At 40.1% G+C, this 26795-nt stretch overlaps 2 protein-coding genes and 1 pseudogene across 2 annotated transcripts; all 3 read right to left on the bottom strand.

Moving 5' to 3' along the window:
- Nucleotides 1-1419: 1419 nt before the first annotated feature.
- LOC144639098 (uncharacterized) lies at nucleotides 1420-2304 on the bottom strand (annotated as a pseudogene).
- A 10792-nt stretch (nucleotides 2305-13096) lies between these two features.
- LOC144638431 (melatonin receptor type 1C-like) lies at nucleotides 13097-16273 on the bottom strand. Its single transcript, XM_078497630.1, has 2 exons — nucleotides 14957-16273; nucleotides 13097-14540 (listed from the first exon to the last, which is right to left on the bottom strand). Exon 1 carries the CDS (start codon nucleotides 16048-16050, stop codon nucleotides 14968-14970), a length of 1083 nt encoding a protein of 360 aa, XP_078353756.1. The 5' UTR covers nucleotides 16051-16273; the 3' UTR covers nucleotides 13097-14540; nucleotides 14957-14967.
- Nucleotides 16274-23174: 6901 nt separating this feature from the next.
- On the bottom strand, nucleotides 23175-26773 carry LOC144639203 (U6 snRNA-associated Sm-like protein LSm4). Its single transcript, XM_078498479.1, has 6 exons — nucleotides 26753-26773; nucleotides 26619-26660; nucleotides 26074-26172; nucleotides 25399-25476; nucleotides 24934-24997; nucleotides 23175-24182 (listed from the first exon to the last, which is right to left on the bottom strand). Exons 1-6 carry the CDS (start codon nucleotides 26756-26758, stop codon nucleotides 24034-24036), a joined length of 438 nt encoding a protein of 145 aa, XP_078354605.1. The 5' UTR covers nucleotides 26759-26773; the 3' UTR covers nucleotides 23175-24033.
- Nucleotides 26774-26795: the final 22 nt, after the last annotated feature.

The following is a 26795-nucleotide window of genomic DNA, read 5'->3' as shown; positions in this document are numbered from 1 at the left end:
AAGGATTGTTAAAACAGACTTTTTATACCTTATTATAGGAAATTAACGCTTGTGTTAATTAAGGTATTTGAAATTAGCGCGACTTAAATTAATGCGAATTGAAGGAAAAATTACTTCCCAATAAAGGAAGTTAAAGAAAGGGCAACATTTCGAAGTGATGGAAATTAACGCGATGTACACAAAGAAAAACACGTATTGAGAAAACAGGATCAAGTTTATTTCAACACAAGGCGTATTAATCCGAGACGGAAACAATGTTCGTGATACTTTAGCCAATCGTATGGGTTATTAAGCGAAGGAATCTGACCGCCTCGAGCGTTGTTCGCAGTTTCAGTGATACCGGTAGATTTCCACCCTGATGAAATAATGCTTTTTCAAGGAGATTAGAACGTCTGGACTGTATCGAGAAATTGGGGCCAAAAAAAGGCCCGCAACCCTAATCTTGACAGTGACCAGCGGATTGCGTTTTACGCGTGCGCGCCACGTTAACAATAGACAAACAGAAACCGGAAGTTGAAAATTTGTTCTTCCACTAAGAACGATCGGAACGCGAAAAATGTGTCAATCACGATAGTTTGTCGTAACACCGGAAGAGAAAAATCTCTTCTCCAAGAACGATAAGAATGCGAAAAATGAGTCAATCTCTCAACAGTTTGTCACATAATATCTACGCTTCTGTCACATGGAAGATTGCAAACATTACAATTTGTAGACGTTGTTTTATAGGTGCTTCTTTTGAGAAAATTTGCTGTGATTATATCACAGATAAAACAACGGCAAAGCGAATGATTCCAGCAACGGTTATTCTCGAGGAATTCGTTATAACACTGACAACATAGCGAGGAAAAATCACATCTCAATTCACACCACGTGCTCGACTACACTTTACAATCAACTGTCAATCAAAAAACAACTCTGACTGGTTCGCGGCCGGTTCGCGGCAATTATTAAAGCGTGACGCGTTGCTCGGAGTAATTGTCTTTAATTTTGTCCAGTGATTTTTCATTAATCGCGCCACGTTAACAAAAGGCAAGCACAACATAGCGAGTTTACCGACTGAGAAAAAACACATCTCAGTTCACAACGAGTGCTCGATTACACTTCACAAAACTGTGTAATCAACAACATAGATTGGTTCGCTGCAATAGGAAATGATAAAAACATGCATTTCTTGAGTGACGTGTTACTCGGAATACCATTGTCTTTTGTTCATTTTATCATTTATTTATCGACACTGCCATCTAACATTACGCACTCTCGTACCAGTACCTTTCAGTTCTAAGTGCGTCAAGGCCCGCACTTTCTAACCTGTGGTTACCACTAGTTATCGCTCCACTTAATTAACGGTGTGGAAATTAACGTTAACAAAAATTAACACGACTCAAATTAACGCAAAATTCGTGTTAATTTCATGAAGCCTTAATTTTCTATAATAGGGTACTTGGAAATATCAATATGCGAAATTCCCTGCATGCTTGACGCTACGTCATTCTGATTCCTTATCTGTTTTTGGTGTCGCCGTAAATATGCAAAAATTCTACAATAGGAGAAGGGGATTGTTATGATGCCAATTAAAGCTATAAAAATACCCAGGCAAAAAGCTGTCCTCTTGAACCAGTCTTCCTGTGAAAACCAGAAGTATATTGAAACTGGAAAGAGAACAGCAAATGCTAGTAAATTGAACCTGATTACCCGACTGACCGTGATGAAGGCGGCTATCGAAGGTGCAAAACGAGCGCCGGGTATCGATCAAACTTATCACTGTGATGGCGGAAAATGACACAAAGATGAGGGAAAAACCAACTGGGTATAATATGGCACCTGAGATGCAATAGACGGAAAAATTGTCAGTCAATACACCAACCAGATGTATTAAAAGCAGCGGTTGAATGAAAGTTCCAGTCACGAAATCCGATAACTCTAGAACACAGCACGAAAAGCTCAAATATAGCTGGCGTTAATTTGGAATTTATTCAGCTATACATTGACTTTACATTTTTTAAAGCTGACCTTTTATCCCAGCTTTACACTCAGTTATAAAGACAGATAAAGAGACTTCTTAACACCAACTTTAAATCACATTTACACACAGTAGTGTAAAGCTCGGTTTAACCACCTTTAACAACATTTAATTGATGGTGTAAATCCCAGTTTTTATGCTGTGGAACAGACAGTAGTACTGAAGACGGTGTGTGTAGTAAAGGTGTCTGTTTAATGACCCACAGTACCAAAAAGTTCGTTGTTGCAGCGGTAAAGCTTGATATGCCGTTCACCACACAAATCGCGATTGTTGCAGCAGCACATGTTGTTGGAAAGTTTCCAGAGAATATAACACGACAGTTAAATAACACTAGTGATATCACTTACCGTAATGATTCGATTTAGCGCCCGGGGCGCTTATTTACTTTTGGCACCTCAAGGGAGGGCGCTTATTAGAGACAGGTCGCTTATTCGGGACAGGGCGCTTATTTAATTTTTTGAGAAACAACCAAATGTTCAAAACAAAACTTAACAAATATTAAAATAACTGACAATAACAGAAACTGTAACAGTAACAAATTGTTGAAAGTTCAGTTACTTTTAAAAGAATTGTTGATTTTAGCAGTAAATATATACCTGTACTGGGTGGAGTGAATGTTCTATTCGACGTCAATGACTTCCGTAGAGACAGTTATCCACGATAGGGACGTTTATTAGAATAGGGGCGCTTATAAGAGTGGGACGCTTATTAGAATGGGGTCGCTTATTGGAATAGGGGCGCTTATTAACAAAAACACATTCGAAGGGGGGCGCTTATTCGGAATGGGGCGCTTATTGGAAGGAGGGCGCTAAATCGAATCATTACGGTATGTTTGCCCGATAAGTGAGGTTATCAGAAAGATTCATCTTATGTTTCTTGGGAAGATGTTCATCAAGGGAATATTGCTGAAGAAATTGAAATTTCAAAACAAATTAAGTCATTTCATTCAAAAAGAGCAGGAAGAGAACATGATGAAGTAATGGATGGAGATGGAGAGGGAAGCCCTGACTGACACTGAGTTGCAAACGTAGTGTTCGTTGGTACCAGGACGATGACTCAGTGGTCTGTTAAGGGAAATGTGCCCTTCAGTGCTAGATGTTACAAATTTAATGTACTGTCCAAATGGTCCACATATTACACCAAGAAATATTATTCTCCATACCGTATTCAAAACTTTCCATAGTAAAAAGATGCCCTATTCCATTTTCCCATTTATTTTTTGGTCTATTTGGTTACTTATTTCAAGTTTGCTGAAATTTGTCACATGCTAAAATGTCGTTTGAAATATTTAAACCCATATCCTATACGAAAGCTAATATCCTCACATTTTTTTATTGCCAATATATACATTGATACATCAACTATAGTCAGCATATAATACTTGTAATCCATACATCTAATTGGTTTAGCAGCATTGGCCGTTTTTATACTAGAGACGCGTTACCCGTCTAGACGAGCTTCGGCAAAAATTTTGTTGCTCGTCTAGTTATGCGTCTCTAGTATAAAGACGGGCACAAGACGCGTTACGCGACTAGACGAGCTTCCTTTCGTTATCCGTCTTTCAAGACGCATTTCGAAAAGAAGCTCGTCTAGACGGGTAACTCGTCTTATGCCCGTCTTTATACTGGAGACTCATAACCAGACGAGCAACAAAATTTTTGCCGAAGCTCGTCTAGACGGGTAACGCGTCTCTAGTATAAAAAAGCTCTAACGCCATTTGGGTTATAGTTAACAAATGGTTCATGCTATATTTAGCTTCTTGACACAAAGACCTCTTCTTTTTTAATAAAGGCCCGTTTAGGCCCCGGCGATATTTGATGCGATTTTTGTCGCACTTTCCAATGCAACTTTTGTCGTGCTTGAGTTCGCAATATGAAAATCGAAAATGAAGACTAGTGGCGATTTTGTCGCCGCAATATCGCAGAGGTTTCAAACATGTTCGAAACCTCTGAGATATCGCGGCAACAAAATTGCGGCCAGTTTGCACTTGCAATTTTCATCGCGAGATCGAGCGCGACAAAAGTTGCATTAGAAAGCCCATTAAAAATCGCCTGTGTATACGTTGCTGGTGTAAATGTAAATCAAAACCCGCGTTAAAAATGAGAGTTTTTCTCCTATGTTTTTGTTGTACCCACTTTGGTCTCAACCATCCCGTAAGTTAAAATCCGTTTGTTGTTAATTGAAACAGCGCAGTGCATTTAGGCCCCGTCCACATTGACCCGGGTAAATTTGAAAACGGAGAAATTTGAAAACGCCGCGTAAAATGTTTTCCGTCCACATTAACCCGGGTAAATTTGAAAACGATACGCTTCATTAGTAAGTAAAAGTAAAAGTAAAGTCTTTATTTAACGAGGGTAGCACTGAAATAACATAAAAAATACTAACAAACCAGTGGCCCTCTAAAATTATTTACAATAAAATATAAAAATACACTATTTCACGCTCCAAGTCCAAACGCTCATTCGGTGAGCGTTTTTGAAAAGCTCCGTTTTCGGTGACCGAAAACGCCGTTTCAGTGTGGACGGTTGGCCTAACCGGAGAAAAAAAGATGCGTTTTCAAATTTACCCGGGTCAGTGTGGACGGGGCCTTAGTTTCAACAAAATCTACCTTATAGTAACAGTGTTTATGAGGGCTATTCCCGGCACACTTATCCTAACAGTGGAAAAGTCTCAGCCTTTTAAAGACAACCTTGGAGGGTTTGATCTTTAATTACTGCCTACAAGCCTATGGGCTTATATTTATGTGAAAAACGCACAAAGTCATTGAAACGAAAGTAAAGAAAAAACACACCTGCCCTGTAATTGATCGTAAAAAATCATTTTATTTTTTAAATTTAAATGTTTCTCAGATGAGAACATATGTGTGTTCTTGCTTTTCGCCTCATACGTGATGCTGTGTTGTTAAAGAAAATTTAAAAATAATAATAGTTTAAATTTGATTAATTTTCAGCGGTTTTTGTTTTACTGTTTATTGTTTATAATCATGGCTTTTCATAACATCTGAGTTTAATCATTGAAATTGAAACCAAAATTGTCTTTTGAAATGAATGCTCATTGCCGTGCTCAGGGCTGTGTTTAGCAACGTTAATTCCCGCGAATAAGCTTGGCGCACTGGTATCGATTTTTACGCATGCAGTCAAGCGCTTTCTTTCGTATCTGGTAGAATTCGTGACCCGTACGGGAAACCGGGAGATTCGGTCTGTATCTGGGAGACCCCCGGATAATCCGGAAGAGTTGGTATAGACTGTCTCCCATATATGAGCTAAATAGGTACGGGGTATGGTTTTTGAGATTCTTAGTCCGTAAAAAAGAAAGCTGTTTACGCTTTTAGCATTGTAATCCTGGTGTAATCCTTAGATAAGGTTCCTTTCAATTGATTAGCAGTGCAGTGCATAAACGTCCAGCTAAAAGAAAAAGATATAGCCTGGTGTAATAAAGCTGAATAACTCTTAGGTTGTTATTTTTTTGGAGTTTTGATCATTTTTGGAGTCTTGATCATGAAAGAATATCAATAACAGTGTCGATATAGTGTCAGTCAAGTTCTGTTCTTAAATGTGAGCACTTAGAATTTCTGCAATGGCCAACGGACAATGCAAAAATACCGGATCCCGGTGGATCTAGTCACACGTTGTTTTAGTAAACAACTTAAAATAGTAAGGCTGACTGTACGGTCAGTGGGCTGATAGACTTTAATTTCTTTTCAGGGAATGAACAAACGTCCCTCCACACCAAACCAAGCTTATCAACTTTAAAGTCTCCTGTTTGCAAAATACAACTAGGGACGCTCTGAGTTTCGATTACTTACAAACTTGAAACCAGTAAGACACCGGCCAAACTCAATCGTGTCTCTTTTTTATTAAGGAAAGGTACGTTTTTGCTTAGCTTGGGGAGGGCTGGAAGATTTTTCTTTCTTTGTTTATTCCTCGTCCGCAGGGCGACTTTCCCTTCAAGAAGAGAAAAGCGCCCTGGGGACGAGGTTGCCTTTGTTTTTAACATCCGTGGGCCTCCCCTTTTCCATAGATTTTAGTCATGACCCTCCTTTCCCAGGCAAAGCAAAAGACATGTGACCCTCCCCCATTTCTATCCTTCCATTCTTTGTTGCATTGCCTTTCATTTACTTCTAAGCACTTTTGTCTGGGATTTCCGGTCACGCGATCTAAATGCTATTTAACCGAACCCCTTCAGTAACACACTTTGAAAATAGGCGACAAGCCCTCCGTCAACAGAAGAAAAACCAGATATTGCCATTGTCACACAATATCAACCATTACCGTACACAAATTCGCAATTAGCCAATCAGAAGCGCGATCTACTGTCCTGATATCCTACGATATCAAGTCACTGACCTGATATGCCACGATATCATGGCCACTTTGAAGTAAAGTAGTGTTACCGTATGATGAAATGAAAAGAGGTTCTACCAATAAAACAGAACCTCGTAATTTAAATTTAGCTAATGTTCAGCGGTCGTAAAAGGAATACTTTCCCACCAAAACGAAACTTGAGTGCGCGATGTTTGCCAACGAGTATTGAGACATTCAGATCGAAACAATGGAGTCGGAATTTTCACATTTTTCGCTAAATTTGGATTTTGAAAATTTAGAAAACGAAACTCCAAAAAACTAGAGAAAAAGGCAGAAGGGGAACTTGTTAATAGTGTTGAAAACCAAAAAAGTATAAATACAAGCAGGTCAACACAATTTGCAGTACGTACGTGGCAAGCATGGCCTCAACAGAGCGATAAATATAACCGGATTTTTGGCTGAATTTGGGTACGGTAATTACCTAATCGTACCTTTTTGGTACGCTTCGGCTGCATATCAGGTTCGTTTGGTCTCGCCATGGGTATTTTGGCTCGACTGCGTCTAGCCAAAATACGAACCATGGCTCGACCAAACTCGCCTGATATGCAGCCGAAGCGTACCAAAAAGGTACGATTAGGTATAATTAGTACCTTGCCTTTAAGGATTTGTAAAATATCAGGGCCATAACCAGACATTTGCTATAGACGAGGCAACAACTTCCTAGGGGGTTCTCTAATGATGCTCTTCAGAAAATTATGAAATCTAGAATGATACTTTTAATAAGGTATTTCTTGAGAAAATCAATCCTGTTCAACTTGGGATTATTTTCCCAACAAAAAAAAATTGGGGTTCATTTTGGGTTAAAATCTAGACGAGGCAAGTGCCTCGTCTTGCCTCTTGCACCTAACAGAGAAACGACCTCAACTGGAACAAATTCACAGAGGCTCTCCTATTGCATCATACAAGTGGGGGAAATCTCTTAAAGAAATACTCGTTAAGGCAAAACTATAGAAAAGGCTAAAACAAAAATTGAGTAGCCTCCTACTCGGATGCTCTTTGGTCTCGTCACGCAATCTTGTTCACCACGTCCGGGAGGAACGCGTGACAAACCCAAAGGACGATACGACGACGTGGGAGGCGTGAGATTCTGTGCCCTCAACATATGTTCATTCAGGTGATGGCAGTTATAAATATGTATACAAAAAACTGAACTAGGGTTTATTGAAATTAGTAAAATGTTTCGTGGATGGAGTATTAGTACGATGTATCAAAGAAAAGTTGATTCCTCGCCAGGTTCTAAGGCCCGAGCAAAACGTCGAACTTCAGATGAGTCGAACCTAACGCAAATGACCAAAAAGGTTTTGCTCATTTGCATTAGGTTCGACTCATGTGAAGTTCGACGTTTGGCCCGGGCCTTACTTTCTCAGAACTGACTTGAAATCCTGGGCACGTTCCGCTCGGAAAAAATAGATTTAGCTTTTTATTGGAATTAATCAACCTTCCCTTGTTCATCTCTAAAAGTAAGGACAACAACAACTTTGTGTGGCTGAAAATGGGGAAGTGGGTGACAAAGTGCTCAGTTAATATTTAATTAATATTTAGCCCCATGGAACCCTGGAGTGTAAAGAAAACAAAACCTACAGCCCATGGAGATGTACTCAGTGGATGAAGAGAAGGCAGTTGACCTTCTCTCAGGGCCACTGTGAACATTCCTGGGTAGAGAGGAGGGAGTGAGCCTCCTCTCTGGCTGGAGGGAGTGGGCCTCCGCTAACCTAGCTCCAGGGGGTATAATTGGAGGGAGTTGACCCTCCGAAAATCGAGTCTATGGGGGCAAGAGTGTGACAAGAGGAGCACTTCATCCCCACAGAATGCAAAGCATTCCCCCATTGACGAGCCACAGGAGTAGCAAAATGCAGGTACTATAGTGTACATCTAATTTGAACGAATATAATGCCTTTACATCCTGTAAGGAGTGAGAAAATTGGTGTTTTATGTATTAATTCAGGAAATGGGGCTCAAAAAGATAAAATTTTTAGAGATAATGGTGATATGTGAAGGTTCAGACCTCACAAAAAATAAAGGCATTATGTGCTTTGAATAGCTGATTGACTTACTCATAAAAGGCTAACAAGCTTTTGGGGGACCTGTGCCAGAACAGAGGGTGGAGTTTGTATGTACCTCTCAAAACAGTCAGATGACCAACGACCCAGAACCTTAATGAGCCACGGGGGTAGGTTGGCTGAAGCAGCTGTCGTAGCTGCACCTATCCGGAAACTGTGCCCAGCAAATTCCCTGGAGTCCAGACCCCCCTTGCTGATTAGGAGCCTAGTTTCCCGTGTTAGTTTTATCCGGGTTAAGAACCCACCAGATACATAGGTAAAAAGGGGTCCTGAGTCTGATACCAAGGGCCTCGAATTCAGATATGCCACCATTGCAGTGATGGGGCACAAGGGTGAATTAGTCTTTCCAATGACAATGGTTTGTCCCTGTCTAAAGGGGTCTGTTTTGGACACCTTCAAGCACACTAACATATACTGGGGTGAATTCCTTGGCATAAAAGTTATGTCTCTGCTCATTAGATGGTGCTTTGGGTCAAAAGTTGAATTGCAAGTAAGTTCACCTATTCGCAGGAAGCCAAAAAATGCAAGAGTCATTGCTGCCCAGATCATTAATGAATCCTTATTGTCAGTGCGTTGCACATTGAAAAGGTGGTAAAACAAGTTCAACAGTTGTAAAGTTATTGGTCTACGTACTTTTGACTGTTGCCCCTGGGAACGTTTTATGCCTCGAAGAATAAGCCGTAGACGAAGGAAATCAGATAAGTGAAGCTCATAGCCATTGCTGGAATGGTAATTTTTTACTGCCGACAAATAGTTCTTGATTGTGGTATATTGCACAGAACGAGCCATTGCGACTGAAAAATTTATTAAAATATCCTCGCCAATGGGAAGTTGCGGATTGATGTTCATTTGTGAACAGAAAGTGGAAAATTGCCGCATACCAAAACCATATGTCTTTTGGTGCTCTGAGCAAGGGACATCCCCAGGTAACCCTCAGCTACCTTTGCTAGAGCTTGTACAGATAGGTTGGGATGGGGTCTGGTGTTGCGTGGGCTTGGGGTGCTAACTGGTGGAAGCGTTCCATTTGGAAACGAGAACGAGAGTCCGCAATATTGTTATTGATCCCGGAGACATGCACTGCCCTAAAATAGAAGTTATGCCGCAGGATGCAAAGTGTAAGATCCCTTACCAAGTCCATAACCCGGGGAACTTTGGATCGGCGGGAATTGATAACCTCAACTACACCCTGATTGTCGCAATAGAAGTGGATGCGCTTAGATGTCCATTTGGCCCCCAACAAATGACATGCAACATTAATTGCATATAGTTTTTGCCAAAGAATGCTGATGCCTCCCTGGCCTAGTTGTTGACAGGGGAGCCACTTTCCCTGAAACCACCTTTTTTGGAAAATTCCCCCATAACCAAGGGAGCCTGAGGCATCTGTAAATAAAGAAAGGGTGTCAGAGGTTTCCCACAGAGGGGATAGGAATAGTCCTATGCCATTCCACTGGTCGATAAACATCTTCCACATTTCAATATCTTTGGAAAAGCCTGTGGTAATCTTTATATGATGGTGGGTTTTTTTTAACCCCCCTGGTAAGGTGAATTATTCGCTGTAGGAAGGGTCGCCCTGGCGGGATTACCTTGCAGGCAAAATTGAGAGTACCTATCAGTGATTGAAGTTCTTGCAGTGTTGTTGACCGTTGAGATTGAAAAGTGGAGAAAGCAGATTTGATCCTCTCCACCTTATCCTCAGGTAGCCTTGCCTCCATTTTCCCCGAGTCTAGTATAATACCCATGAACTGAATAGTTTGTGAAGGTCCCTCGGTTTTGGATGCAGAGATAGGGATATTCAGTTTTTTGGAAGGTCAAGAGCATACTTGACAGGCTTGCCCGGCAGAGGGAATCGAGTGGAGGGGTATGACAAGGTGGCTCTAGTATAAGAAAATCATCTAAAATGTGGCACACAAAGGAGATGAAACATTCATTAAGTAAAATCTACTCAATGGCATCTGACAACTGATTGAAAATGTACGGGGCAGAGCGAAGCCCAAATGGGAGAACTTTGTCAATATAATATTGCCCATTCCAACACATCCCCAAAAGTTTCCAGTCATCTGGGTGAACCAGGATGAGCCGAAAAGCAGACTCAATATCTGTTTTGCCCATGTAGCAGCCTGGGCCAAATTTCTGAATTGCTGCAATGGCATTGTCAATAGTAATATATTGCAGGGAGAAATCATCCTTTTCAATGTATCAAAGAAAAGTTGATTCCTCGCCAGGTTCTAAGGCCCGAGCAAAACGTCGAACTTCAGAGAGTGAGCCTCGCAAATGACCAAAAAGGTTTTGCTCATTTGCATTAGGTTCGACTCATGTGAAGTTCGACGTTTGGCCCGGGCCTTACTTTCTCAGAACTGACTTGAAATCCTGGGCACGTTCCGCTCGGAAAAAATAGATTTAGCTTTTTATTGGAATGGTCGAAGGAACGAACTCAGATGCATTATCACGCAATCGATTTCTGTGACCTTTTCCTCGCTCCTGCTCGTTTTAGTTGACATTATCGAGAATAAGTATCTTGTTCCAGGCTGGAAGAATAGATTATATTTTCAGCGTTTCTTTTATTTTCGATGTATCCCTTATCAGCAAGTTGATTCCTTGTCAGATTGTACCTTTCTCGGAACTGAAGGCCTGGAAACGTGCCGACCGGCGGTAGAGCAGATCAACCAATGCAATAGGAATTAGGTTTGGGCGTCTTTCCGTGAAATCGTCAAAAGGGTTAGTCCAGACGCGTTATCACGCCATTTTCATGTGATCTCGTGAGTGTATGTAACTTAACTTGGAACTGAAGTCTTGGAGAAGAACCGACCGGAAGAAGAGCAAGTCAACCAATAGGATTTAGCGTTCGGGTGGCTTTCCATGAAATCGAATGAAATCGTCAAAAACATTAGTCCAGACGCGTTATCACGCCATTTTCATGTGATCTCGTGAGAGTATGTAACTTAACTTGCAACTAAAGTCCTGGAGAAGAACCTACCGGAAGAAGAGCAAGCCAACCAATAGGATTTAGCGTTAGGGGGTGGCTTTCCATGAAATCGAATGAAATCATCAATAAGTTACACAAAGTCTAGACACATTATCATGCGATTTTCACTGATGTGACCTTGCGAAAGTATAAATTGGTCTTGGATTTCTAGTTCTTATTTATTACAGTGAGCTTTACCGAGAAGCTGTACAATTGACAAATTTCGACCAACGTACAACTTAGACCAGCAGGTAAGAGTCGATTGTGTTGTTCGTTTTCTTTACTGAGTCATTAATTGAACTTCTCCATAAATTGCTTAAACGGTGTCCAATTCTGATCGCTCTAGATCTCTGACCAGTACTGAGCAAGCAACGCATCATGACACCGAAAAGCATATTCCTCATTGTCCTACTCGGTGTGTTGGGCCAGTCGCTCGTCGCGGCGAAATCACCAAGCGCCGAGAACGAGGAGGTCTTGCTGTCAGTTCAGCGTGCGGGAGGCTGTTGTGGTCCCATCAATGAAGACTGTGGAAAATGTACCCCTAAAGGACAGATGCCAAACTTTGAGGCTGGTTACAGCTGCTGTTTGCCAGTGATGGATGAGCCCGAAGAGAAGAAGCCCTCCACCACAGCACAGTACGGGTGTTGTAAGTGTGGGACCCCTGTTTTTCAGCCTAATTATGGGGACCCTTGCTGTGCAGGACAGTTGCTAAATTCATTCTGCCGAAAGTCCAGTTAGGTCCATACCAAGAGGCGAGGAGCTTCCTCGAAATGCATACTGAAGAAATTAATTTTCCTAGAAACTCTTTAACTGTGATCACATAAGAAAACAATAATTTGTGAGTCGTGTTGCCACCGAAAAACTACCTTGTTAGACTTCGTATTTGTAAATTCCGTTTTGAACCTGTTATGTGTGTTAGTGGTTATATTGGTAACAGATTTATAGAACTATCGGCGTATTTTGCCTGAGATTTCACTGTAGATAGATTGAAGTCGCATTTTTCTTGTTCCCATCAATTTGTCACTTAGAGTTATTTCACATTAAAAGTATCATCGGTTGGACAATATCGTTAAAATGTTTTAAAAATAAATTTTCCTCCTCGACTGTACTTGCGTGATTACTACGCATGTGCACTGCGTGTTAGTTATGTTATGAGTCATAATGTGATTGGCTTAAATTTTTGGCGTCATTCCGGAAAGCGACCGGGCGTCTAGGGGAGATAAACCGCTGGCTACAGTCGGGGAAACAAGTGCCGGTTTTGACAAATCTTCGTTCAGGCACTCGACGACGCACTCGAAGAGTTTCCGACTAGTTTCATTCAATCACACAATGGCGTCATTCCGGAAAGCGACCGGGCGTCTAAGGGAGATAAACCGCTGGCTACAGTCGGGGAAACAAGTGCCGGTTTTGACAAATCTTCGTTCAGGCACTCGACGACGCACTCGAAGAGTTTCCGACTAGTTTCATTCAATCACACAATGGCGTCATTCCGGAAAGCGAACGGGCGTCTAAGGGAGATAAACCGCTGGCTACAGTCGGGGGAACAAGTGCCGGTTTTGACAAATCTTCGTTCGGCACTCGACGACGCACTCGAAGAGTTTCCGACTAGTTTCATTCAATCACACAATCCGGCCATGTGTGGGGTTTAACGGAGAAGGAAGAACTCTTTCAAATTATCAAGAACTATTCTAGGAGTATAGTTGTTTTCGTTCAAATTCTTGAAATCGGAAGCCGTTTTTGTCTAGCCGGTTGAAACGTCGGACTACTGACGAGGAAGATGATCTAGAGTGCTTCTTTCCGAGAAAGCTGTTCTGTACTTCTATATATGTAACAAGTGGAGCAAAACAAAATAGTTTCAATCTTTAATTTTTTTAATTTTCAATGCAAAGCAAGCATTTAGCTAGCTAAATCTGTAATATTACATTTGCCATACAATCGAACTCTACCTCGCGAACAATTCTTAGCTTTGATGCGACAAAGCTAGTTTTTATTAACCGACTCGTTAATGTTGCCAACAAGTACCTTTTGGGTAGAGTCCCCAAGCATTATTTTCTTTGTAAACTCTCCCGTTATTACGCCTGATCACGATGAAGCAAATGACGAAAGAAAATTTTAATTTTTAAAGAAATGTGTACAGTTCAATAAAATCACCATACAGACTACAGGAGTTATTTGAGAGTGAAAACTGAAGTTATCATTATCCGTCCTTTTTGCGCCCATGGGACGCATAAGGCCTCAAAAAAAAAGTTATACTTGTTATGAACTCATTTCAGAGGATCAGTACTACATAAGAGTTTAAACCGACTCCATTTGACCCCACATCGCGACCACCCCGTTTATTTTAATACGACCACTTGACCAATCAATCACATTATTCCATAGTCTACACTGTTGAAGACCATAGAAATGACGTCATTAAATGATCAAACAGTGGAACCACTAACTGTTAGGCGAGTGGTTTCAGTCCAAATTTTGGACATTTTATGGCGTCTTTTTAATTTATTGTCTGTAAGAATGTAGATCATAGAAAAGTGTGGTCGATTTGTTTAAAACAATAACACGAAAAATTCAGTTACCGGTGAATGAGATGGAAAATCAGGGCGAAATTACGCGCGCATGTCACAGCTCGTAAGATCGACCTTTCCGAACAAGCGCGCGAGAATTCCCTCGGTTATTAAACTTCTGTGTCACGTCTAAAGGCCATATTACGCGCGGCGATTTTTCCTGCAACTTGCAACGCAACAAATGTTGCATTGCCAGTTACCAAAAACTTTCACGCGTAACACCCCATTTTTGCAGCTTGCAATGAAGAAAAGAAGAATAATCCTCGACCTCAGCTTTTGCAACGCTGTGCCTTGCGCGACCAAAGTTGCTGTGTGTCACATGTCAACCGAAACTTGCAACGCAATTTAATTAAATCAGAGCGCGTCCTTCCCTCGCAGGAGATTTCAAGATTATAATTTCTAGTGGGTCCGTTGCAAGCTGCGAACAAAAATTGTGAACGTTTGACACTCCCTTTGCAACTTGCAATGCTTTCAGTCATCATCGTTGCGTTTCAAGTTGCAAAAAAATTTGCCTCGTGTAACATGGCCTTAAGGTCCTTAGAAAGTTACAGAGTTCCACTGTATTTGTCACTTACCATATTTATTCGATTAAGCGCCCTGGGCGCTTATTCAATTTTTGGACCTCGAGGTGGGCGCTTATTCGAGGTGGGCGCTTATTCTAGGCTGGGCGCTTATTAAATTTTCATCATTTTTAGCAAGTAGTAAGTTTATTTTGTACGAAACAATAAATAATACAAAGCGTGAAGATGTACCAAAGCAGAATTTTAACTGTTCATTGAAAGTTTCTGTATACTAAGAAAATCGGTCTTCGGGGGTCTCTTAGTAGTACTTAGTCAATTTTAACTCCTTTTCTGCACTTCACTTTTTTGTGGGGTGGGGGTGGGCGCTTATTCGAGGCTGGCGCTTATTACTTTTTCTACATTCAGGGTGGGCGCTTATTCGAGGTGGGCGCTTATTCGAGGTTGGGCGCTTAATCGAATAAATACGGTATATCTGCCTATAACCAGGCAATCTTTTGCCCTGGTGGTAGATTGTCCAGCTCATTTATCCCTGGGTACGAAATGTCTGCTTGCTGGTATTCATGAATGGAGATTTGCTCAAGAGCCAGACCTCTCTCAAGAACCGCTGACGGAATACCAGAACGGTGCGATTCATCGCTCAAATGAACCGTTTCTTTGAACGTTACCAGTCGACGAAACTCCCGACGAAAGGGTGGACTCAAGGCACCATATATGATGGGGTTCAGAACGCTGGAGGTCTGAAACAAGAAGGGAATCACCACAGCCAATTCGTGCGGGGCCTTGCCTAAGATGACCCTTATTATTAAGATGACCCCAAACGTGGGAAGCCAGCAAAGCGCGAAAGCAAACACCATAATGAACAGCACTTTAGATAGTTTGATTTCGTGGGCGGAGACGCCTTGAAGGGAAAGAAAAACGCCGGCATTGTGTCTGCGTATCGCTTTGGAAACTTGGTAGTAACACGCGCTGACCAGCGACAGGCAAAACACGACTAAAACGCACACAACGGTTAAAGTGAACGCTGTTTCTGCTCCTTTGCTCGCAAAGGTGTAGGCGCAGAATGACAAAGCGGGGTTGAATGAAAACTCTCCCAGGCCAAAGGCTGTTGGATAAAGAACGAAAGCTGCAATAAGAAGCCACAAAACAGCGATAATAAAACATGAGCGCTTTCCGCCAAACAACTTCTTATAGAGTTGAGGCTTTACGACTCTAAAGTACCGGTTCACCGCGGTCAACGTCATGGTTGTCATGGAAACGTACGTCAGGAAATGCACCAAGAAACCGCTCAAACGACATCCGGGTATGCTGTAGACCAGTCTCCCCGTGATGATAGTACTTGCAAACAGTGTTCCAGGGATACACGCATTAAGAAGATCTGTAACTGCCAAAGCGGCGATGTAAATGTTGGTAGTGTTTCGAAGACGTGGGTTGCGGTACAGGGCAGTTAGAATTAAAACATTGCCTATTACAGACAGTACAATAAGCGCTACGGAAGCTATGGATTCGAAGACGATTAGGCTGGTACTTCTTGGAGGAAGAACCGCTGGCAAACTCGCCATCTTCGTTCAAAATTATTTAGCTCTTGTTGTAACTTTTACTCCACGAGATCGCGAAATTACCTCCTCGAGTTGGTAGGATAGGTTCTAATATCGACAAAGAAAGATCGGTTTTCCCTATTCGCTTGCAGTTTTTTTCAAACTTGTCGTTGCTAATTGACGAAGAGTCCACTGCGGCGCCGGAGGCAATTCACACCAAATAAAGAGTTAGTAGTTCGCCGCGGGTTTTACTGATCGAAGTTTAAATGACAGCTTCTTCAGTGTATATTTGATTGGATTGATCCATAAGGCGTTGCAGAAGAAGTGACTTGTCCAATAAATCTTAAACTGGGCTTCCTTAATCGAAGACCGTGGCAAAGATGTTTAGTTCTACGGCTGCGAAAGTGACGTTCTGTCTCTAGTGGGCGGTACGGTATGTTGAAAACTTAGCCAGTTTCTGTCGCTATGAACGTACAGTAGGGCTTGAGGACCATGTCAGATCGTTGATGAATAGCATCTACTTGCATTGGTGACTGTATAGCGTTACAATTAAGCCACGCTTTTTCTCCTTTCCAGCCGCTGCAAAAAGCGAAAGAACAAAAAAATCACTCAAGTTTAAGCATCTAACTGCGTCAATATACAAAGCAAAAGACTGCGATTTTGCACGAAAAACATCAATGTGCGTAATAAACGTCTAATCCAAAATCCTTCTGTTAAATCGATGTAAAAAATCATGTAATTTACGATTTTCTTACGTAGACCAAAGAAGAAACACCGACCTGATGTTTTCAGGGAATAGCTCGACCAACCAATTGGAAAACGCCGCAGGATCGTTCGCAATTTTCGTATTCAGATTTTGAAATCAAAATTAAAGCTTTGATTTCAATCAGTAAATAATTTTCTTTACCGTGCCCAGACTATTAAAGTTGCGTTATTAAATATAAATTTTGCACTGATGGACTGAACAGTGTACTTATAATGAATTTTAAGGGACATTTTGCTAATTACATTTTCTTTTGTCCTATTTCTTAGCTTTGCATTCGGTACTTTCAGCTCAAAGAAAAAACAGCTTTTCCTTTGATTCGGAATTAAGAAAAATCGCATCTCTTTATTTCGTATTTTGCTTTTTGTTTTCCTCTAAATCGCTCGGGGCTTAAAAAGGCTTTCGGAAATCTACATGATAAATATTTTTTTCTGTGTTGTTTTTGCGTTTTTATTCCACTTCCGCGCCCATAAGCCGCGGCGTTATTAAAAAGTGGATTGATATATTATGTAAAATTACTACCCCAGGAAAAAATGGCTAATTTAATGTCGTTAACTGACAGCCGAAGTGATTAATTATCAAACTGTCGGACCTATTTGAAAATCGTTAATTAGTCGAAACGATTTTGTAATTTTGAAAATAGAATATGCATACATGCGACTCGGCCGTGGCTAGAACACGCTTCGCAATTTCCTGGGCAAATTTTAATCGCTGGAGTGAAAAGTTCAGTTATGATTCATAGCTTTTAAATAGTAGTTTATGGTTTATTCCAATTTGATCAGTAAATATTATCAGGAGCCCACAAATTGTTTTCATACAAGAAATTACTTTTAATGAACTTCTTTCCTACATCATAATTCAAACCTCGAAAACCTACACTTCATATCACGATATCTGATTCGGACGTGCTCAGCAAGCAAGAGTATTTTTCCTGTGACCAATTTTATATTTAAAAATGTTGCATTTTTAGTAAAGCTTTTTTCAGTGTAAATTTTTCGACTTCGCTTTTGTTTGTCTTCAGGGATCTTTGGTGTTTTGCATATTGCCCTAAGCCAAGCTATGAGCAATGTAGAGAATTCGTTATCATAAATTTGTTTATATCTGTTACCTAGAAAACACAAAACACATGCAATTTAATTGTAGTCTAACAAACATATATAAATGTAATAATTCTATTATGAAACAAGAACAGTGATAGCTAAACGCATCTTCTTGCTTAATTTCCAGCAAAGAAAACATATATAATTAACACAATTATATTTACATGGAATCGAAGATAAAAACTGCTCTGCAAGCAAGTCTTAGGTCGGTGGCCGTGGAAACATCTCCAGTGGAGATCTGGGTCGGCGGTCCCAGGTTACCATGGGTACCTTAATGAGCCACGTGACAGCCCCCTAATCAATCCATTTCTCACTTGGGGGTGGATCATGTACGGAAGTGATAGTTGTTTTACTATTATGAAAGGAAATTTAAGAAAATGGTCGCAGCGCTAAATTAAAAAATAATAATATCTTACGCAGACTGCATGCCTTAAAAGTCGTCCTTGGCAGAATTATTGGGGTCTAACAAATTTTTTAGGTCAGGGAAAAGTCAGAAAATTTCGTATGAGTCAGGGAATTTTACTTTTAAGCTAAGGTTGCTGCAGGCTTTAATAACGATTGTTGTCGATTACAACTGTCTTATTATAGTCAATGAGACCTGTTTTCTTTAAAAAGATATTCACGCAAACCTATAAACCCTACTTTTCATTTGATCAATTTTGTTATGGCTAGTGAAGTTAGTTTTTAATAAAACGTCAGGAAAATTTTAATAGCTCTTCATGGGTGGTAATTCGTAAACTGTAAAACTGTCACATGTTTTTCTTATGTCGAAATCAATTTTAACAACAAACCCTGCCTACTTACCTACCTAAACCTTCTTTTCATTTGATCAGTTTTGTTATGGCTAGTGAAAGCTGGCTTTTAATAAAACGTCTGGAAATTTTAATTGCTCTTCAAGGGTGGTAAATCGTCAACTGTAAAACTGTCACGTGACTTCTTAATGTCGAAATTAATTTCCACAACAAGCTCTGCCGCCCCAAGAATGCCTAAATCATTTTTGCTTCAAGGAGGCTCGATGAAGTTTATTAGCCATTAATTGTCACGCGCAGCGTTCTGATTAATGGAAAATGCTTAAATAAAACGCTTTGTTGGATTGAAGTTTAGAAGTTTTAGCAATGCTGTTTCCATCAGTAATCAAAACTTGGTTATTGCTACGTTTGCGAAAAACGACGTCGGAAAATAAAAATAAAAAAATTATGGAAGACCTTATAATTTTCACTCAAGATCCAGCAAAACCTGCCGGTTTGAGACTTTTGAGAATATACAGCTTACTTAGGTCGTTTTGGAAAAACGCCACCAGATGATCCAGCCTAATGTTTACTCCAGGTTCAAAAGAATCGAATAAGAAAGTGCCACATGAGTTTACTGCTGGGGTAACCCTGCGATGGACTAGCATCCCATGGAGCAGTAGAAAACAGAAACCGGGATAACTCTGACCTGATGAGCCACTTGGCTCAACAGCAGGCTTGTAACTCAAAATGTAAACTGCCTTGGTTCCTAAAACTAATTTGACATAGCACACATGGCGTAAATTTGGAATCTATTCAGCTATACGCTGACTTTCCTTTTTTAAACCTGACCTTTATCCAAGCTTTACACTCAAGTATAAATGTAGAAAAAGAGACTTCTTTACACCAACTTTACGTTACATTTACATACGGTAGCGTAAAGGTCGGTCTAACCACCTTTAACAACATTTAATTGATGGTGTAAAGTTGAATAACTCACTTTACACCAGATTTAACCACCTTTAATTTAATGTTAATCCCAATTTTCATGCTGTGGAAGACGTCATAATAAAAATAAGTTAAAAGGAAACAGGGGCACCCAACGGAATATTTCGTTAAAATATCTGTTCGGAAGACGATTTGAGATCTATAATTTTCGGAACATTCATTGTAATTTTTTTTGCTTGCCTGCCTTTCCTAGGATTTTCGAATATCTAAAAATGGTATAATTGTTCATTTGTAACGGATTTGTACTCTAAAAAGGTCACCTAGAATTTTCGGGAGCCCTTCTCTGGCTGGAATGTTTTCGAAAAGGTAATTTTGATCCCTATAACTTTCGGATCACTAGACTTTCAGCTAGGAAATCCGAACAGATAAAAAAAATTTAGGGGATAAAAATATGCCTATATCTACCGTTTAAATACTAAAATACGTTCAACGGTGCTATCTTTAAGTGGTTTTGAACTCAGTGATATTCTCGATGGGTGCCCCTGAGGAAACAGCTTACATAATGAGGGTTTGCATTAAATTTAGTCTAAATCAGATATCCCAGTAAGAGCAGGAATATTGAATATTACATCCTGTTAATTAAGCATAGCCAGCGAGCATAGCAAAGTATAAGCACATAGGACAAATAAGCCCAGGATGTCATTTCCAGTCGAGCGAGATGAAACCCACCTTTGAAAAGTCGACGATTAAAATGCTGAAACAACTGGCAGCAGTCCAAAAATAACGGCACGTCGAGATCGAGAAATCGGTGGAAAATAGTTTTTAGCGATCGGGAATTTTTGATCAGTTGAGAGCTAATTTTGTGAAATTTGCATCGGTCAAGAATCAAAACTGTTAAATAAACTTCCTTTATGAAATGCCAGAAAAAACCCTGCTCTTGTGTACATAAGTCAGCCATGCCGTTTTTGAATCTGTCAAAAAATGAAATTAATTTTCACTGCTCCTTGAAACTGCACAAGAAACTTCTGCTCTGTGTTTTTAGTTCAGATTCACGTCATTTTAAATTGATCGAAAAATTTAAAACGCCGTTTTAACTGTCAAATATCAGTGACCGAGAATTCCTACTCTGTGAACCTACGTTACTCACGTTCAAAATACCTGAGAAACTTCCGCATTGAGAACTGTGTACAGAAAGTTACACACGTCTGTCTTCAGACGAAATGACAAATTTACGACAGCGACATGCGGACCATCCCACATTGTCTGCCTCGTCCCCAGGCGCCGATTGGCCGGACGTTGAGGCGGTAAGGCGGGAAAACATGGAGCGCACGGGTTGATGGTTATTAGGGAGCAAGCCGCGTTTTCCCGTCCGTTAGGCCCAGAATGCCAAGCGAACCGTGCATGTCAGTCCTACAACGCCAAGCGAACCGTGCACGACCAAGGAGGAGGACGCGGCAACCACATTGTGACGTCAAGCTTTGAAATGAAGACGGAAGACATGGATACCTACCCTAACAGGGCCTTTTTTTACTCTTTTTTTAAAAATGGCGTTTTTGGGCTTTATCAAGTCTAAAAATTCACAAAAAAAATAATGGAGCAAGAAAAGAAAAATCTATCAAAGACACGGGTTTTTAACCAATCAGCATCATCATCATCTTCATGTTTTTTTACCCTCGGATTTCAGAGTAGCTTGTACAGCTAATATCTCCGAATATTTCAACAGAACCCAGCACATTGGGCAAATACCAGACCACAACACCGGGAAAACATGCCCTACTCTTAACGATAAATGTGTGGGTTCTTTTACGTCCCCTGTTGCTCATAACACTGAAGATGTAGGAGACGGGGCCTACGGTTTATGGTCCTTATCCGAGAAGACTAGAATATCTAACCATTTGCAGATGTCATTACAAAGGCAACAAAAAACAAAATGCTGACGTTGCTTATTATGGTCTATATGATAAAAAAAATTCAAAATTACAATCTTTATTCAACAAGCTTTCAGAAAATATATACTTTATTGGGGTTACCATTGATGGTTTGCAAAAAAAAAAATGATTTCACTTGAAACGCAAACGCCAATTTTCCTTCCGTGATACCTTAAGAGTTTGTATCCTCGCACAAAATTACGTTCTAACGAAGGGGGCTCTCTCGACTGAATCAATAAAGAACGAGACATTTCTATAAATCATTTGCTATTAATAACTCAAGTACAGCGTCCGGTTCAAACAAGAGCTACATGTTGATAAACACTATTTGTTGTTAAACAAAGGCTGATCGAGATGAGAGTACAAAAGTGGGGCGCTTTTTTGTCAAAAACGTAGCAGCCCTCCTCCTCTGTACCTGCTACTGTTAAATGTGATTAGGTCAGTTAAGCACACATGAAATGCTTCCTTATTTTGATGAAAATAGACTCACTTGCTCGTATATTTATAGCTGATCACACCCTTACCTAACCCCGGATCACTAGGCCAATTTTTCCAGGCTTTAACGTTCTTTTTACATGACTTTTACTGAAAAAGAGTAAAATTAATACTGTAAAAGTAATTTAGGCGGGGGGGGGGGGGGGGGGGGGGGGGGGGGGGGGGATGTTTTTTTTGGTTTGTTTTTGTTGCGGTTTTTTTTTGGTTGATGTTTTTTTTGAATTAAAAAGGATGAAAAAAAAAAAATATTTTTTTTTTTTTTTTTTTTTTTTTTTTCTCCCCCCCGTTTATGGAGAGATTAAATTTTGGGGGGTTTTGTTTTTTTGTTAATGGAGAAAAATATTTTTTTTTTTGAGTTTTTCCTCCTTCCTCCCTCCCCCCCCCTTTTAAACCCCCAGCCCCCCCCCCCCCCTGGGAATTTAGGGGTTCCTTGTTGACAAGGAAACAAGTGTGACAAGAAAATAACGTCTCAAGACCATGTTTGGAGTGAAAAACAGTTAAATCGTTGACTAAACCTTGGCACAATTGCTGTTTTCTCGCTTGAATCAGGCAAAAATTAGGTAATTGCCCCTCTGAGTCTCCCCCTTTACAATGTTGTGTAACACGCAAAAAATAATGCCTTCAGTTGCCAGTGCCGTAGCAAGGGGAGGGGCTCGGGGGGTCCGCCCCCCCCCAGAGTTTTTTTCCCAAAAAGGATATAAAACAGACCTGTATAAAATGTTGAAAATAAAATTTTATCTCCCGAGAGGTTTGAAACAATAACATTTGTACTTCTTTTCATTTTTTTAACGTACGTAGGGTGATGCACAACAATGTTAAACTAAAACAAACCAGAAATTAAGACCAGAACGTACTATGATGACTCTGAAAGGTGAAAAATTTGCTGGTTTCAAGATACATAGACAGTCGGTTTTCTATTTTATAATTGACGTTGCAAGTGTTATACTCTCTTCAGTGGTTTGCTGAGACAGTGTAGGAAGTAAATAATTCGCGATATGCGTAAATCACAAATAGCTCTTGGAGAATCGCTGGAAATAGCATTTCCAAGCTTCTAGATTTCAAAATTTTCTGAGGGGACATCCCCCAGACCCCCCTAGCGGCTCGCGTCTCCGGCGCTCGCGTGCCCCCCCACTTATTTTACCCTTGCCTACGGCACTGGTTGCCGCCTACTTGCTCAAAACTGAAATGCACGAGGAGTTTGGGCACATTGCGCTATCCAACACTGAAACAGGGGAATGGGAGTGGGTGTGCCAACAAGTTTTGTATATGATTATTGTAGATTAATTCTTTGTCACTACTAAGAACCTAATACGGGAAAGTTTTTCTTTTTCTTTTTACATTCACACAGGAGGGGCCCGAAGGGGTAAAATGGGAACTAGGATTTGGGCAAATTTCCATGGGGAATTAATTAAATGGAATTTTGATCACTGAGACTGGGAATCACAAACAAAAACAATGAACTGAGACTCAAATGAACAAAAAAAAAATAGTTTATATCATTTTAAGCAGATCTTAACAGATGAAGATCACTCCATATGCACCTACTGTACACTCTATGCGAAAAAGGATTACAGTCGAATCCCTAACAACTCGAACCTTCAAGGGAAATCGAAAAAGGTTCGAGATATCGGGAGTTCAAATTATCAAAGGTAAAATAAGTAAGAAAATGGCCTGAAAGGGGATTAAAAAAGGTTCGAGTTAGCGGGAGTTTCAAGTTACTGAGGGTTCGAGTTATCAGGATTCAACTGTACTACACTCACAGAAGAAACAAATATAGTCAGGTGCACACATGTAAAATGGCCTTATACCATCTTTTTTTCTTTCTTTTTTTTACATAGACAGTTACATTTTTGTGTTTGGCAAGTTCAACTGTAGCCACAAACAAAACTGTAGAGTTTGTTACCCAGATGTTCTTTGCAAGTTCATAATAACCTGCGAGACTACTATGTAGCATGAATTGAACGAATGACAAGGCTTTTGTTTTCACTGTATTTTGATGGTTGTGGAGTAGAAAACCAAGCTATTTACATCGTTGATCTGTTAAGTTACTTTCCAGCACTGTCGTCCCTGTTTCTCTTTTGCCCCCCTCCCCCTCTTCCACCACCACGCCCACCAAATGACCCCCCTCTTCCCCCTCCGCCACCACCTCCACTGTAGCCTCCACGACCTCCACCACCTCCACGGCCACCACGCCCTAGGATGAAACAAAGTTAAACACTTTATAAGAGCCAGTACTTGTAAGGAATTGGTAGTTTTTGTTCATTTCACAGGGGTACTTTCCAGTAGTTTTCTGTTGTTTGTGAATAAAACCGTAATGTGTGACCATTCAATTAGAAGCTGCTGAGCAGTACTTTTATGTGGTACTGTATATTAGGCTGTACAAGGTGGTTTCAACTATATATGGACAAAGCTAGCCTAGTGTGTGACCATGCATTCAAATGGAGGCTACTGAGCAGCACTTTTCATGTGGTACAATGTGGTTAATGTGTGGTTCCAGAAAATGTCCGAACTCCCCCCACAGAAGGCATTGGAAATTCTGGGGGTGAGAGGGGTCTCAAGGGCCAAAAACTTTAAGGAAATGTATAAAGCTTAATTGGACTTTAAGGAAATGTATAAAGCTTAATTGGAATTTGCAGAGGAGTGAGGAGGGTAGGGTAGGAAAAGTCCCATCTGTGGGGGAGGTATGGATAATTTGTGGAACCACACGATACAACATTTAAGCCAGTGGATGAAACTCTAGTTTTGTTATTGTTTAACAAAATCCTTGTAAGCAGTACTTCTGCATGGTACTGGTTGTTACACAAGTACTGTACAAGGTGTTTCTAACTTTCAATTTCAATTCCAAGACCCCATTGTTTGATAATTGAAATGAATCCTGTTGAACACTACTTTTATCTGCCAATTTGTCCTTTAGCAATCACATTATGTGCTGCAAGTTGTTTTACCTGGTCTCCCTGTACCTCTGCTCTTTCCTTGTTTGACCATTTCATCCTTCACCATGTCAATAACCTATACCAAGATATTACATAATAATTATATAAATCACAGCTTTACTTACTAGCAGGTATTTGGCTATTGTTGTGAACCAAAGCCACAAAATATGCCATCATCAGCAGCAATCAAAAGCAGTGGAAGATTAAAGGGACTGTGACAGACAGTCCCTTTAACTGAAACAAATGTACACTTAAAGTGCATATGAAGCGAAATTTTTTAATGCATATTTTTAAAGTATAACATCTAAAAATATAAACTCGACCCAGTCTCCAGACACTTTTTTGACAATGCTTGGGAAAAACAGTATTTTATAGCCACAAAATTCGCTCGAATCTTTGTTCAGTAGAATTTTAATGTTTACAGTGTTTTTACTATACATATTGAAGAACAATTATGTCAAATGTTTATGCTCATACCTCATCTGGAATCCTAAGATATTTTATGTTGCTGCCTCTGACGTAACACTCTGGTATCTTCCAAAATCTGTCACCATCCTAGAAGGAAAAAAGTTTACACATGGTTGCCATGTGCAGACATACCAAGACTAATAGTTTCAAAGTTCAAAATTTCTCTAACTTCCCTGATAAAAATAAAATTTACCTGACCAAATAAATTCAAAATAATTATCAGATATAGTAGTGGCCTCCAGCCTGTACTTCCAAGAAAAAAAACATCACTGAGGACACATTGATGTTTCTTGCAGCCATCAACTGTATGAAATCAGCAGTGTTATTTTCCAATTTTCCCTAACTTTTCTACAATTGTCAGTTTTCCCTGAAGCTGACTCCAAAAAAAAACTTTTCTCTGACCTTAAAGAAAAACCAACAAAAATAACAAGGCTCCTTTAAGAGGCACCTAATGGGGACATCTCCTGTTAACAGACACTCTGTCACAGTCCCAGCTATGTGTTGATACCAACACTACATTTTTAACCTCCTAAAAGTGGACACCTCTCTAAGCGGACACTTTCTCAGTTCCCTAAGGTGTCTGCTTACAAGAGGTTTGACTGTAGTTTCATCCTAGCAAATATTTGCCAAGGTCAACATAGTAAATGAAGACACAGACAGTTAGCTACTACTGAAAAAGCTTACCCTGGAAGTGCAGATGACCTCTCTAAGATTTATGTTCATCCAGTTGTCGCAGCTTACAAGATGTCCATTGTAAGTCTCTCCATTTTTTAGCTCTACCAGCTGTAGAAAAATGTATACATGTACAGTATATGTTGTAAATGTTAAGATTGTACATGTACATTTTCATCCTAAAATAAAGTTATATCTCATAAGTACAACAATCATTATTATATGGCTTGGTGGTCAGTTTTGACACTACGTGCGAGAGAAACAGAGACTTGATTTATAAATTGATCTCACAACTTCCAGAACAATTATTGTAAAAAAATAATTGTAATTTAATTGTTTTTAACATGTAAACTTATAGACTATGAGCTTCTTTCCTTAACCTGCTAACGATACATAAAGAAAAATACCACACTGCATAAGTTTAATATTTGCAGCACAATAAAACCGATCAACAACTCATTCTCCATAATTTGATTTGTCAAGCAGATAATTGGTGTATTTGCCAGACTTGCTACATGTGAGTAAGCTAACTTAATAAAAGTGTGACAATTTCTTACCATAGGATGGTTTTGCGCCGTCCGTAAAAGCGAGAGAGGAAGCTAGAAACGAATAACAAGCAGTCAGACTTGTGTAAGACGAGAGACAGTCTAAAATTATGGCATGACTGTCAGAAATTCAAACCGAAACTTACCACCATGTTGAATTTTTTACGTTCGACTGACGCAGCGAGGTTA

Source organism: Oculina patagonica, chromosome 14 (assembly GCF_052425735.1).
Source record: "Oculina patagonica isolate OP01 chromosome 14, crgOcupat, whole genome shotgun sequence".
In the NCBI taxonomy this organism is placed as follows: domain Eukaryota; kingdom Metazoa; phylum Cnidaria; class Anthozoa; order Scleractinia; family Oculinidae; genus Oculina; species Oculina patagonica.
The sequence above is the reverse complement of the archived record's forward strand: the minus strand, read 5'-3'. Positions and strand labels throughout refer to the sequence as shown.